The 14745-nt window shown below is 46.5% G+C and overlaps 1 protein-coding gene across 1 annotated transcript; it reads left to right on the top strand.

The window, feature by feature from the left end:
- The first annotated feature begins 4484 nt into the window (after nt 1-4484).
- SLC10A1 (solute carrier family 10 member 1) lies at nt 4485-13696 on the top strand. Its single transcript, XM_083454502.1, has 6 exons — nt 4485-4650; nt 5276-5696; nt 8541-8751; nt 9643-9821; nt 11331-11527; nt 12498-13696. Exons 2-6 carry the CDS (start codon nt 5284-5286, stop codon nt 12596-12598), a joined length of 1101 nt encoding a protein of 366 aa, XP_083310628.1. The 5' UTR covers nt 4485-4650; nt 5276-5283; the 3' UTR covers nt 12599-13696.
- The last annotated feature ends 1049 nt before the right edge of the window (nt 13697-14745 follow it).

Below are 14745 nucleotides of genomic sequence, written 5' to 3'. Positions count from 1 at the left end.
AAAGCATATTTCTAACCATGGCAGCCTTCTAAGTGTAATTAAAACAAGACAACTTCAACACACACATGCACAACCACCACACACAAATCCCCACAACCTCTTATTTTAAGGGAGCAGAGAAAGTGGGGGGTGGGAAGGCACAGGCTGGATTTTCCAGAATGCTTCCAACAATTCCTGCTAGGTTGATGGTGTGTCCCGCTTTGCAGATGACTGCCTTCTGTTTGAAAGGCTGTCTGATCCAAGTCCACTTTAAAGACTGCATGCAAAAGGTCCCAAGTTCAATTTCCGGCATCTCCAGGCTCTTTCCCTAAAACAGTGGAGAGCTGTTGCAAATCAGTGATGACAACACTGAGCTAGATGGACCAATGGCCTGACTTGGTATAAGGCAGCTTCATCTCTTAACCATAAGAAAGGAGAGCCGGGGGGCAGGCCTTGCAGTTGCCCATCAACAGTTAACGCCTGGGCAGTATACCAAGCTGCCACACAGGTCACCTGGTCCCAGCCTTCCTGACTATGATGAGCTGTATCATATGCCCACCTAAATTACTTGATTATTCCTTAATTTGCTTGGATATCTATACATTAAACATATGCAACTTTTACGCAAATATGTGCCTTTTGTCCCTGTCTAGTTCCTAGTTCCTGTCTAGTTCCTTGTCCCTGTCTAGTTCCTAGTTCAATGCATACCTCTCAAATGCTCCCCATTTTGATGAGCATTTGGTTGCTTTCAGGTGGTGTTTACCTTTTGGGAGTCAGTGTGGTGTAGTGGTTAAGAGCGGTAGACTCCTAATCTGGTGAACAGGGTTCGCGTCTCCGCTCCTCCACATGCAGCTGCTGGGTGACCTTGGGCCAATCACACTTCTCTGAAGTCTCTCAGCCCCACTCACCTCACAGAGTGTTTGTTGTGGGGGAGGAAGGGAAAGGAGATTGTTAGCCGCTTTGAGACTCCTTAAGGGGAGTGATAAAGCAGGATATCAAATCCAAACTCTTCTTCTTCTTTCTCCCTCTCCTTCATAGCTCTGGGCTGCCTATCTGGTCAGATGCCAACTGTCAAGAAGCACAATCGAAAGGTAAGACTTGAGCTCTCTTTTCCGTTTTGACGTCCTCTGTCAGAACTGGACTTGCCTGTCATTGAATGCAAAGAGAGCCTAACTTGAGGTAGGGCAGGACAGCAGCGATGTTGGGGTTGCATGGAAGCACCAGTGGAGCCAAACTCCCCCTGTACGAGGAACAGATGTACAGAGCTAATACTAGCCTCTTTCAGGGGGTCATTGTAAGGCTCAATGTGATGCCTGCGTGCTTTGAACATTCAAACTGCGTTTTCCCTGTAAAGCGCTGCTGTTGTTCTTCATGCCTCAGTTTCCCAACATTGAAACTGGTTTTAGATGGTAAAGATCACTTCTATGCTCCTTGCTACAAAGCAAGAATTTATTTAAAGATTGTTGTTGTTTAGTCGTTCAGTCATGTCCGACTCTTCGTGACCCCATGGACCAGAGCACGCCAGGCACTCCTGTCTTCCACTGCCACCCGCAGTTTGGTCAGATTCATGTTTGTAACTTCGAGAACACTGTCTAACCATCTCGTCCTCTGTCGTCCCCTTCTCCTTGTGCCCTCCATCTTTCCCAGCATCAGGGTCTTTTCCAGGGAGTCTTCTCTTCTCATGAGGTGGCCAAAGTATTGGAGCCTCAGCTTCACGATCTGTCCTTCCAATGAGCACTCAGGGCTGATTTCCTTAAGAATGGATGCGTTTGATCTTCTTGCAGTCCATGGGACTCTCAAGAGTCTCCTGCAGCACCATAATTCAAAAGCATCAATTCTTCGGCGATCAGACCTTCTTTATGGTCCAGCTCTCACTTCCATACATCACTACTGGGAAAACCATAGCTTTTACTATACGGACCTTTGTTGGCAAGGTGATGTCTCTACTTTTTAAAATGCTGTCTAGGTTTGTCATTGCTTTCCTCCCAAGAAGCAGTCGTCTCTTAATTTCGTGGCTGCTGTCACCATCTGCAGTGATCATGGAGCCCAAGAAAGTAAAATCTCTCACTGCCTCTATTTCTTCCCCTTCTATTTGCCAGGAGGTGATGGGACCAGTGGCCATGATCTTCATTTTTTTGATGTTGAGCTTCAGACCATATTTTGCGCTCTCCTCTTTCACCCTCAATAAAAGGTTCTTTAATTCCTCCTCACTTTCTGTCATCAAGTTTGTGTCATCTGCATATCTGAGGTTGTTGATATTTCTTCCAGCAATCTTAATTCTGGCTAGGGATTCATCCAGCCCAGCCTTTCGCATGATGAATTCTGCATATAAGTTACGTATGCACAAATGAAAAGGCTGGTACTTTGCCTGAACTGGAGATAAAATAATATGGAAAAAGAAGTCCCACACTGCCATCTGGTGGTCCTTACATGCCACTCAATTGGAATTTGAGCTATTGTCACAGCTGAATTGAATCTGATAAAGCAAAAACGGCCTCTGAACTCATGATGTTAATTTTAAACCCATACAACTTTCAGAAAGGGTTTCACACTTTGTAGAGTTTGGTATTACTACAAAATCTGTCAGTTCCCCCGGTAAGAGAAATCCCCCTTTCTTTCACAATATTCAGAAGCCATCCAAGCTGATTATCACAAATGGAGAATTTCAGGACCAAATTACATGAGATGTTATTCACATGGATTGGCCTTGTGTGTCTGATTAAAATAACAAAGCCGGGGTATGTGTGTTGCAGAACCAGATCGGGGCTGTGGGATGGAGGGGGAGGCGTCACCACATTCCCAGCCAATGATTTCATTTTATGTCATCCAGCCCATCATTGCATTGACTCAGTCAAACTGCCAGCAATATGGGAAAATACTCTTCCTGGCTAGGTAGCTACAAAAAAGAGAAATACATCTCACATATCGCAAGATATACACGGCTCTTTGTTTTTGCAATATGCCCAAGACCTTTTGGCCACCAAAGCCTTTGTTAGTTGGCAAAGGCCATTTAATAGTAATAATAATATTAAGGAGCTGGAGGAGCTGATTCTTCCCCTTTTCATCCTCACAACAACCCTGTGGGGAAGCTTAGGCTAACAGACTTGACTAGCTTCTTAGCTGAATGTAGATTTCAATCCTGGTCTCCTGCATCCTGATCCAGTAGCCCAACCATGACATCATCCCACAGGCTCTGTATGGAATTACAGAACTGCATCCAAAAGGCAATAAATGCTAAAGGCATAGAAGCACAAGGGCATTTTGAGTAGTGGAAAGCAAACACCAGCTTGAGAGGAGTACAAGAAGGTGGTTTTTGTTCTACTCTGGATAAAGTGGGTCATGATTGCTAAGTGCCATTGAAACCAAAGGAACAAATTGCTCATAGAAATGTCCTGTTGCTTTTAATAGAACCTGGCCGGGGGGGGGGGGGAGAGAGAGAGGGGGGGGGGAGAGAGAGAGAGAGAGAGATGGTGTGGCAGCAGAACAGGAAGAGTCATGTTCAGGCCACACATCAGAATCCATGGGGCAAGACAGGTCAGAAGTTTCAGAACCACGGATAGCTCCAAGTGAGCAAGTTGCCCACTCGGCAAGTTGAGAGCAGACTACAGTGGTACCTCAGGTTAAGATCTTAATTCGTTCTGGAGGTCCGTCCTTAACCTGAAACTGTTCTTAACCTGAGGTACCACTTTAGGTAATGGGGCCTCCCGCTGCCGCCGTGCCGCCGCTGCAGAATTTCTGTTCTCATCCTGAAGCAAAGTTCTTAACCCGAGGTCCTATTTCTGGGTTAGCGGAGTCTGTAACCTGAAGCGTCTTTAACCCGAGGTACCACTGTATATTAATGGGAACCAATTCTAAACCACACTCAAGCATGGTATGGACAAGCCCTGAGCCTATTAAAATCTGTGCACTCAAATTAACTCTCCCAGGCTCAACACCCATGTTCATAACTAGGTATTTAAAGGTCCAGCCCTTGTAGTAATTCCCATTAAACCCGGTGGAACTCGCTTCTGAGAAAACATGCATTATTGAACTGTTAAAACCCTAAAAAACATTGTACCCATTGTCAGATGACTTTGAATTAGCTCTGGTTTAGAGTGATGGAGCCGTTAGTCAGCAATTGACCTAATAACTGAATAGATAACCTTGTGGTCTACTGACAGACCTCAAAGTCTGGGAAGAAAATGCACTAGTGCATTCCAGGCATTAGTTCACACTACTTGCGTCAGCTGTCTTGGTCTTGCCCCTAATTTGAGCAAGAGTTGTCCATCCTCCAAACTTCTTCTGACCCTCTGTGGATTCAGAATTGTTTGAAACCAGCGGGAACAGGGCAAGCCAGGAAGAGAGAAAAGCTTACCACATTCCTTCCTCTTGCCAGCAGAGTCCCCAGAGCATTTTGGCTGGAAAATTGGCTTGCTGGAGTGATTCAATTCTAACAGAAAGAATTAATAATTTACCCGTGTGCTTAAAGACAGGAGCTGGGTAACTTCCTAATAAGAAAGGCACAGAAGTTCCAGAACAGAGGAAGAAAGCAGTGAAGTGAAAATCTTTATTTTCTCCCACATCCAGAATGGATCAAGGGGAGGAAGCATCAGATATCTAATCTCCAAAGGAATCAATTGGGATTGGATCATATCTCCATGGTGAATCATTGACCTTCCTCTCTTTTCTATGGTAAGATAGCAAAACAAACAAACAAAAATAGTATTAGACAGAAGAAGGATTCTCCCCGACTGAATGGTGCTTTTAAGCTTCACCTCATAGTAGAACTTGGAGCAAAATGCAACTGCCCTGCAAAGTGGTGTATGGAATCATTAGTAAATTAATTTATTGTGGTGTGTGTTTTGTGTGTGCATTCCCATAATGTCTATTATTCTGTTGGGAATGTGTCAGTAAATAGCTTCACTACAGAAATGTTCAATAAGAAGGAATGTAAATGGACCAAGATCAGTTGACATAGGGCAGGCATTGGTTCAACAGAAGATAGTGGGTGCAAAACAAACTTCAACTATGCCAGTATCACTGAAATCCTTATCCATTCCTATGATTCAAAATAGGAACATTAGAGGGAGGGGGGAACAATGGTGGAGCCAGACTGAACCGTATAACCTGCGTTCAAAACCAGCGTAAAACAAGACAAATGAACAGGTAATGCTCAAGTATTTGTAGTGCATGTGTAGAGTGTTCTACATCCTCAACAAATGACAAGAGTGGTCTTGAGTGATCAGTAGGCTCAATGAGGATTATGGCTTCAATGTTTTAACATCACCTTCTTCAACACCTTTGTCAATCCCCATAGGGAGAGCGATGACTAAGATTCCACCAGCTGACACTAGGAACACCTATGAAAACCTGGAACACTGGAGGCCAAGGCAGCTAGCCAACGCCTCTTTGGCTAATTTCACTTTTCCATTTGGGTTTGGTCAAAGGGCTGACTATGCCCTGAATGGCGTCATTATTGTTGTCATCTTCATCGTTATGGTATCTCTGGGTTGCACAATGGAGATCTCCAAGATCATGGGTTATCTCCGGAAACCCAAGGAAGTAGCTGTTGCTGTGGTGGCTCAGTATGGAATCATGCCTCTGACAGCATTTGCGCTGGGCAAACTCTTCCAACTGGAACCCACTGAGGCACTGGCTGTACTCATCTGTGGCTGTTGCCCCGGTGGAAATCTTTCCAACATCCTCAGTCTGGCATCAAAAGGAGACATGAACCTCAGGTAAGCAGGATGTGTGCTAGTGCTTATGAAGGCAGAACTAGACAGTTAATGGCAAAGCCGCCTTGACAGGGAGATAGTTACTGGGTTGAATACAAGGCTGGGATTTCCCCATTAGTCCAATAAATACATAGCCACATTCATCACTATTATGGAACAGTGAGAGGACAAAACGCAGGCATAGAGCACATGCCTCATATAATGTCCTGGATCCAATCCCTAGCATTTCCAGCTAAAAGGAAAGATAACAAGGAGGGATCCAGTCTAACCTCTCTTGAGAGGAAATTCAACAAAATGAGAACAGCTATAGAAAAAGCTCTCTCTCGTGTTTCTACCAACCATGCCTCTGACGCTGATGGGACCCAGAGAAGGTGCTCAGCCAAGGACCTTATCACCCAGGCAGGTGTGTAAAGGGAGATAGGGTCTTTCAGATAACCTGGGCCCAAGCCATATAGAGCTTTGAATTGTGTCTAGAAACAGACCAGTAGCCAGTAAAGTTGTTTCAACAGGGGAGTGGCATGTTCTCTGTAACCAGCCTGCCTTCAGTCTGGCCATAGCAGTCCGGACAACTGAAGCTTCCAAACATTTTTTCAAAGGCAGCTCCATCTGGGGTGCATTACAGTAGCCCAACTGGGATGTAACTAAAGCATGCATCACTGTGTGGCGAGATCTGACATCTCACAGAACAGGCATAGTTGGTGCATGAATCGTAACTATACAAACGCATTCCTGGCAACCAACAAAACCTGGGCATCCAAAGTCAGGGCAGAATCCAGGAGTACATTCAAACTGCGAGCCCAAATCTTCAAGGGGACTGTAAACCAAACACAGGTTGAAGCCCTGTTCCCTGATCTGCCTTCCAACTGACCAGGAGTGCCTCTCTCTTGTCTGGATTAAACCTCAAGTTGTTCAGACAGGCTTCAGATCCTAATGTCATTAATTTTGCAGTTAAAATGGTGCCTTTCTCTAAGGCTTCGTGTGAATAACAACATTCCCTTATCTTGTCCCTCCTTCCAAAAGCTTTACAAAGCAGGAAAATGTACCGTATTTTTCGCCCCATAGGACGCACCGCCCCATAGGACGCACCTAGTTTTTTGGGGGGGAAATAAAGGAAAAAAATTTTATTTCCCCCCCAGGCGCGGGGGCTGGCTCGGGGGAAGCCTGAGCTTCCCACGACCCCAGCCCCCAGAACAGGCTGCCGCCCCAAGTCTTGCGGCCCGGCGGGACCTCCTGCAGGGCGTGCGAGGCTTAAGGACATCTGCCTGAAGCAGGGGGCAGGCTCCGCAGCTCACCCCCTGCTTCACGCTGCAGGCTGCTGCCCCAAGCCTTGCGCGCCTGGCGGGATGCACCGCCGGGCGTGCGAGGCTTAAGGACATCTGCCTGAAGCAGGGGGCGGGCTCCGCAGCTCACCCCCTGCTTCAGGTAGCAGGCTGCCGCCCCAAGCCTTGCGCGCCTGGCGGGATGCACCGCCGGGCGTACGAGGCTTAAGGACATCTGCCTGAAGCAGGGGGCGGGCTCCGCAGCTCACCCCCTGCTTCAGGCTGCAGGCTGCCGCCCCAAGCCTCGCGCGCCTGGCGGGACCTTCTGCCGGGCGCGCGAGGCTTAAGGACATCTGCCTGAAGCAGGGGGCGGGCTCCGCAGCTCACCCCCTGCTTCACGGTGCAGGCTGCCGCCCCAAGCCTCTCGCGCCTGGCGGGACCTAATGCCGGGCGCGGGAGGCTTGCGGACATCTGCCTGAAGCAGGGGGCGGGCTCCGCAGCTCACCCCCTGCTTCAGGCTGCAGGCTGCTGCCCCAAGCCTTGCGCGCCTGGCGGGACCTTCTGCCGGGCGTGCGAGGCTTAAGGACATCTGCCTGAAGCAGGGGGCGGGCTCCGCAGCTCACCCCCTGCTTCAGGCTGCAGGCTGCTGCCCCAAGCCTTGCGCGCCTGGCGGGATGCACCGCCGGGCCTGCGAGGCTTAAGGACATCTGCCTGAAGCAGGGGGCGGGCTCCGCAGCTCACCCCCTGCTTCACGGTGCAGGCTGCCGCCCCAAGCCTCTCGCGCCTGGCGGGACCTTCTGCCGGGCGCGGGAGGCTTGCGGACATCTGCCTGAAGCAGGGGGCGGGCTCCGCAGCTCACCCCCTGCTTCAGGCTGCAGGCTGCTGCCCCAAGCCTTGCGCGCCTGGCGGGATGCACCGCCGGGCGTGCGAGGCTTAAGGACATCTGCCTGAAGCAGGGGGCGGGCTCCGCAGCTCACCACCTGCTTCAGGCTGCAGGCTGCCGCCCCAAGCCTTGTGCGCCTGGCGGGATGCACCGCCGGGCGTGCGAGGCTTAAGGACATCTGCCTGAAGCAGGGGGCGGGCTCCGCAGCTCACCCCCTGCTTCGGGCTGCAGGCTGCCGCCCCAAGCCTCCCGCGCCTGGTGGGACCTCCCGCCGGGCATGCGAGGCTTGCAGATGTCTTCCTGAAGCCTGGAGAGCGAGAGGCGTCGGTGCGCACCGACCCCTCTCGCTCTCCAGGCTTCAGCGAAAGCCTGCATTCGCCCCATAGGACGCACACACATTTCCCCTTCATTTTTGGAGGGGAAAAAGTGCGTCCTATAGGGCGAAAAATACGGTAATTCCTAATTTATATGTGAACTTTGAGAGCTTGTGTCTTTATCATCATTGCTGCATACCTCATGGGATTGTATGCTAAATACCTCATGTCCGGACAGGTCTGGATTCAGGATGTGTGGGGTGCATGGGCAAGAGAGCAGATTCTATACGTTAAAGGGTCAAAAAAGGGTCATGTGAGACATTCAGAAAAGGAAATATGTCTCCAAATTCAGACTACCTCCTTCACATAGGTTGCTCTTCTTTTGCCTCAGCATTGTGATGACAACCTGCTCAACACTCTTGGCACTTGGTCTGATGCCTCTTCTGCTGTATCTCTACACTAAGGGATTGTACCAGGGTGCTCTACAGGACAAAGTGCCTTACAAAGGAATTGCTGTCGCCCTGGTCATGACACTTATCCCCTGTGCCATTGGGATCTTCTTGAATGAAAAAAAGCCTCAGTGTGCTCGCCGCTTTGTTAAAGTAAGTGGGGATTGCAGTACTATTTGGATCTCACTTTGCATATCTATGTAAATGCTGCAGGGGAAGTCCTTTATCTTTCATTATTTCTTCTGCCCTGCACATGGAAAGGGTTTTTTTTAAAATACCAAATAAGAAATTGTGCACTGCAATTCTTTTTTTCTTTGTATTACCTGCTGCCTCAGTGCAAAGTTCAGCCCACAGTACTAGATGTGAAAGGTAAGCAGTGCTTGATTTTGAATTCCCTTGCTTTATTTAACTTGCCCTATCCTCATGCATTGAGCTTATTCATTTTTTTCTGCTGTTGAAATGTTTTTTTGTGTTTGAAGTCTCTGTTGCCAGGGACAAAATGTCCAAATAATGCATGTATCAAAATGAGATGTATTATCCTGCTTTGAAATGCAGGTCACTTTTTTACTATTTACTGAGCATTAACACTCAGTAAATTTATTTGCAAGAGGGTTGAACAATGTCAAACAATAGATGTCCCACACCTTCTAGTGCATTTTACTATTACTTTTGTTGCAGCAAAAAATCAGTGGAGGTGGAGGAGGAAACCCTATTTGTGTGTTCCATTCCCACCCACCCAATATGCACATTTTTTTCCTAACTCAAATGTCCAACCCTGTAGCTGCCAATGGCTGGGGTAGCTGTTCTGCAACTCTGGGAGAGTGGAATGAACCAGTGGCCAAAGTCAATTAGTCAAAGAGAGGAATGGGGGAATTGCCTCATCACTGTGCAAGACTGAAGGAGTGAAGCAGCTTCCTCCCATAGTCTATGAGGTAGGTGGCACAAGGGAACTGCAATACATAGATCGGTATTAATGTAACAGATGATGCCCAGTTTTGGATTAAATGCAGTGGTGTTTTGTTTTAACCTCTCTTCCTTTTTCAGGCAGGTATGATTGTTCTGCCTGTGCTATCTATCACAATAATTGTTCTGAGTGTGGTCAGTTTCGGAAGCAGTATCTTGATCATCTTCTCTCCACACTTGCTGGGAACATCAGCTTTGATGCCTGTTATTGGCTTCTCCTTGAGCTATATCCTGTCTGCATTCTTCAGCTTCAGTGATCAGTATGTCCTCTTAACTAAACCCAATTCCTTTTGCCTAAAGACAGGTACTGAACTGGGGATCAGTGAAAGTCACTCCACCTTGTGTCAGTAGAATTCCCTGCTTGATTGGAAGCCTGATTGATTGAAATACCACAGAGTTGTGTCTTGTTCCCTGTGCCTTTTAATAACTGCACCAGAACTGGTGAACATTTTTGGCCCTTTATCACGCTTTACCACTGCAGGTCCACTTAGACATGTTTGTGAGACTGCCTGCCTGTCAATCATCTGATGTCATGATAGGTCACACCCACCTGTCCAAGGTGACCTGTGGGATGGGGATAGGGATCTGTTTGCTGATGAGCAGAGGATTCAATCCTGATGGCTGCTGGGGTCTTCTTTGCCAGAACGTACCCCACAGGAAATGTGCTGGTGAAGCAGCACCCAGCAGGATCAAACCTCACCCATTAGCTGATGTCACCCAGTGACATCAACTGATTGACAGGTGCATGTGGCTTGGGGGAAATGGCCTCACAGTCCAATACAGGGCCTGTGCTGGATGAGGTTACATTCATCTAAATGAGCAGGTGCTCAATTTGGGGATGCTTCTGGAATTCCTGGAGACAGCTGTGGACAAGTGCTTTTTGCCAACCTAGACTGGTGTGCCAAATGTGGACACTTCTATAACGTGGGAGACCTCACCACCACCAAACATACCTTGGCAATCTCCAGGCTTGGCTACCATATTGGGGAGGCCTTTGCAAACTCCTTAGAAACTCTGTTTAGTTCAAAATGAAGCACATCAGCTCCACAATTCAGTGGAGTCAATCTTTGTTTGGAACAGGATTTACCTTATAAATTGCTTTCCTCTGAATTAACTCCCGGCACATGAAGATCCTCAGAGAAGGCCCCGTTCTAAGAACTGTGTAAACAAATCAACCTTCTCAGGAGGTGTCCAGATCTAGCATCTTGTGGCTGAATCTGATGTTCACCAGCTAACCTTCTCCGAGGTTTCCTTCAGAACATGAGGACAGGCATCTTGCTTCCACTATTAAATGAATGCCTTACTTCTTGTATCAACCAAACTCTACAGCAGATGACAAATTATGTATTGTGTGTCACACACACATACAGAGCTGATTAATAATAGTAGTAGTAGTAATTTTATTATTTGTATTTGTTTGACTGGGTTGCCCCAGTTGAGCAGCTTCCAACAAATATAAAAGCATAATAAAATGTCAAACATTAACAACTTCAGTATACAGGGAATTATATCCAGGGGCTGTTTTCACCAACTTTAAAGCAGCATTGCTATTCTTTTATTGACCCTTTCCTTTCTACCCTTCTACTGCTGGCTGGCGAGTTCAAGGTCTGGGGTACTTATCCATAGTGCTAAAGTAGGTGGGATAAAGTTGGTGATATGGGGAAACTGTGCAAGCAACTCTGAAAACTAATGATCATGTGTTGGGAGTGGTATGTACAGAACTATAGTCCCATGTAACAGTCTCATACCGCTCTGTGTTTCCTGCACAGGTGCAGGCGGACAGTCTGCCTGGAGACCGGTTGCCAGAATGTACAGCTCTGTTCAACCATCCTCAAGATGGCCTTTGCATCTGAAGTCATTGGGCCACTCTTCATCTTCCCTTCTCTGTACCTGATTTTCCAGTTGGGAGAGGGCGTTCTCCTGGTTGTGATCTTCAGGAGTTATGAAAAGATAAAAGAAACAAATGGCAAGTACAATCTTTTGGTGGGGGGCACCTGTTCCTTCCTTTAAAGATCAGCATTTATTCTATAGATTGCCAGGACAGACCAATTTAGTTAAGTTTGCCAGAGTCCAATCTGTGATTTCAGTAGTTGCCATTCTTCAGGGTTATCAGTAGGGTTGCCATATTTCCAAAAGTAAAAACCAAGGCACCCCGAAAGTTGCCAAAGATCCAGGACAAACAGCTGCCTTCCCGAAATTCTCCCTGGGCGTCACTTCCGCCTTTGAAATCCCAGTAATTTCTGGGAAATCCTGGATGTATGGCAGCCCTAGTTATCAGTGAAGTATTTTATTAAAGGATGCCTTTTTCAATAAAATCATCTACATCATTTGGATTATTCAATGCATGTAATCTCCTTGTTAATTTTTATGATACAGCAATAGACCATACATTCAGTTTCCAATGGCATGGAACTTTGTAAAACTGAGAGCTGTTTGGTTTTTGAGACTCAACTTGTGTAAACTTCAGTTATGACTACATGCATAGGCATGTAGATATAGTTAAGCACCAGTTGCACTTTTCCACATTGTTAATCTGGCTCTAGATTAACCAGCAAATGTGGAACAAAATGGCAAATTGATTATAAATTCTGGCAACAGACAAAGACCCTTTTATTTTCAAAGGCCTTTTATATGTGAAATTGTATCCCAGGTTATTCATTCTATCTGTGGCTTTTAGATTTTATTGGTTTGATTGTATTATTGCATTTTAATCTGTTTTATTGGGAAAACGTTTATTTGAAGGGAGACTATAAATACTTAAAATTAATAATAATAAACCTAATCTGGATTTCATGGGGCCGACTTAACTGTGTTTGCCTCAGAGATAGACAAAAGTAATATATTTACAGGTTTAATAGGAGTGGTTGTTTCCTAAAGCTCCCCCCATTGATATAGGTAAAAGAGCATCTTCCCTCTTTCTTCGCCTTTCATTTTAGATTCAGCAAAAATGATCTACAGAAATGTGGACAACAGTGAAGTGGAAACCAACCAATCACTAGAGCCCCTAAGTAGAATCAATAATCCAATGGAAGGCTGACACACACAAAAAGGGCAACTATACCATCAGAACTCCAGGTTACTCCTATGGCTGAGGTCTACTGAACTCTGGCGACAGTCCTGCACAAAACATTATGGTGGAATCTACACACATATTAAAAAATGCTGTGAAAATGCTTTTTTTAAAAATGTTTTGAAACATATATTGAATTTGCCATACTTCACTGTCACCATCTAGTGTGACATTTGTATATTGCACCTTACAACATACTTAAAACATTTTATTTGCAGCTGTGTAGCTGAGTTCTATGACTGTGAAGAGTGAGGAACGTTATTCAATATTTACAGTTTTCTGAGACAAATCCTGAAGCGATTCAGCACTAATTACGTTACCTTCATTCCTGATTCAAATAAGAGTTGGTCCCATTAAGATCAACACATATGATCACCATGATCCAGGGCTAATTGTCGAACTCACATCCAGTCATTCTTTCTTTATCACACACCTATTTTCCAATATATCTCACAGTTTCACAAGATTACCAAACAGCTGTAATTTACCTGTTGAAATGTTCTTAATTTTACTAACAAATGGCTAATTATTGGGAAGTTTAAAAAAAATGATTTTTCAATACTTCTACTACCTTGTAATAAAGCACACCACATTTATGGTCCTAAACTATCTGCCTATGCCACTTGGTGAAATTCCATAAATGACGGGTTCTAGTTTGTGGGTTCATGTTATAGATACAGTGGTACCTCAGGTTACAGACACTTCAGGTTAGACACTTCAGGTTACAGACTCTGCTAACCTCAGGTTAAGAACTTTGCTTCAGGATGAGAAAAGAAATTGTGCAGCGGTGGCGCGGCGGCAGTGGGAGGCCCCATTAGCTAAAGTGGTACCTCAGGTTAAGAACAGTTTCAGGTTAAGAACGGACCTTCAGAACGAATTAAGTTCTTAACCCGAGGTACCACTGTATAGGGTTGTATCCAGTGTTAGTCCTACTCAGAGTAGGCACATTGGGCTGGATTCAGCTAACAGCAAGGTCCAGCCAAGCAAGGACCTCCACTAGCGCAACAGGGCTTTCCCCCTTCTTCTCCTCCCATAAGGTAAAGGTAAAGGGACCCCTGACCATTAGGTCCAGTCATGGCCGACTCTGGGGTTGTAGCGCTCATCTCGCTTTATTGGCCGAGGGAGCTGGCGTACAACTTCCGGGTCATGTGGCCAGCATGACTAAGCCGCTTCTGGTGAACCAGAGCAGCGCACGGAAATGCCGTTTACCTTCCCGCCGGAGCGGTACCTATTTATCTATTTGCACTTTGACGTGCTTTCGAACTGCTAGGTTGGCAGGAGCAGGGACCAAGCAACGGGAGCTCACCCCGTCACGGGGATTCGAACCACTGACCTTCTGATCGGCAAGTCCTAGGCTCTGTGGTTTAACCCACAGCACCAACCGTGTCCTCTCCTCCCATACCCCTCCCCCAATTGACTAAGCAAGGGCAGAGACAACCCACTGAACAGTGTGCAGAGGATGTGGGGGGGGGGGAGTGGTTTTTTTGTCCAACCAGCTGAATTGTTTGCACCAATGGAACGATTGCCATAGCACTATGCTGAATACCTCCCTTCGAAATTAATGGCCATGACAAACAGGTCCATTAATTTCAATGGGTCTACTCTGCATAGGGCTTGGTTATTTACGACTTAAAGTTAATACCATTTGCATGATTCAGGGGACTGGATTGGCCTTCCCCATGACTAAGCCGCATTCTTGTGTCTTGAGCTAAAGCTTGCCAGGCAGAAATTCAACATTTCCACACCAACCAACCTCTGCACACCTGTTGAATGTCTGCCTGTCATGTCTCTGTTACAGGTACAAAAACCCTGCCCTGTGACTCAAAATAATCCTTGTTTGGGAGCCAAACTTTTCCCATGGAGGGAGATATTTTCTTGCAACATGATCTGAGTTGCTCAACTTTTTTGAGTGGAAGACGCTCCCTGCTGAGAGAAGGAACACTGGCCTTGGGCTGATCGCCAGCCACTCTTATGGGGTTGAAAACCAGGGGAGAATGAGGAACGCTGCCTTGAGGGTTTTTGGTTTTTTTAACTGGAGAGGGCAGGATATAAACGCAATAAATCAGCAACCACCCTTCATCCTTATTGTACTAGACAGGCGCCCTGCCTTCCGT

Source organism: Podarcis tiliguerta (genome assembly GCF_965153285.1).
Source record: "Podarcis tiliguerta genome assembly, chromosome: 1".
In the NCBI taxonomy this organism is placed as follows: domain Eukaryota; kingdom Metazoa; phylum Chordata; class Lepidosauria; order Squamata; family Lacertidae; genus Podarcis; species Podarcis tiliguerta.
This window is presented reverse-complemented; position numbering and strand designations above follow the sequence as displayed.

Bases quoted from the DNA above. Each gene is read 5' to 3' on its own strand.
- SLC10A1 (XM_083454502.1), top strand. From the start codon at position 5,284: ATGACTAAGATTCCACCAGCTGACACTAGGAACACCTATGAAAACCTG. The intron at 8,752-9,642 runs GTAAGTGGGGAT...TTCCTTTTTCAG, and splicing joins GTGCTCGCCGCTTTGTTAAA to GCAGGTATGATTGTTCTGCC. The intron at 11,528-12,497 runs GCAAGTACAATC...CTTTCATTTTAG, and splicing joins AAAGATAAAAGAAACAAATG to ATTCAGCAAAAATGATCTAC.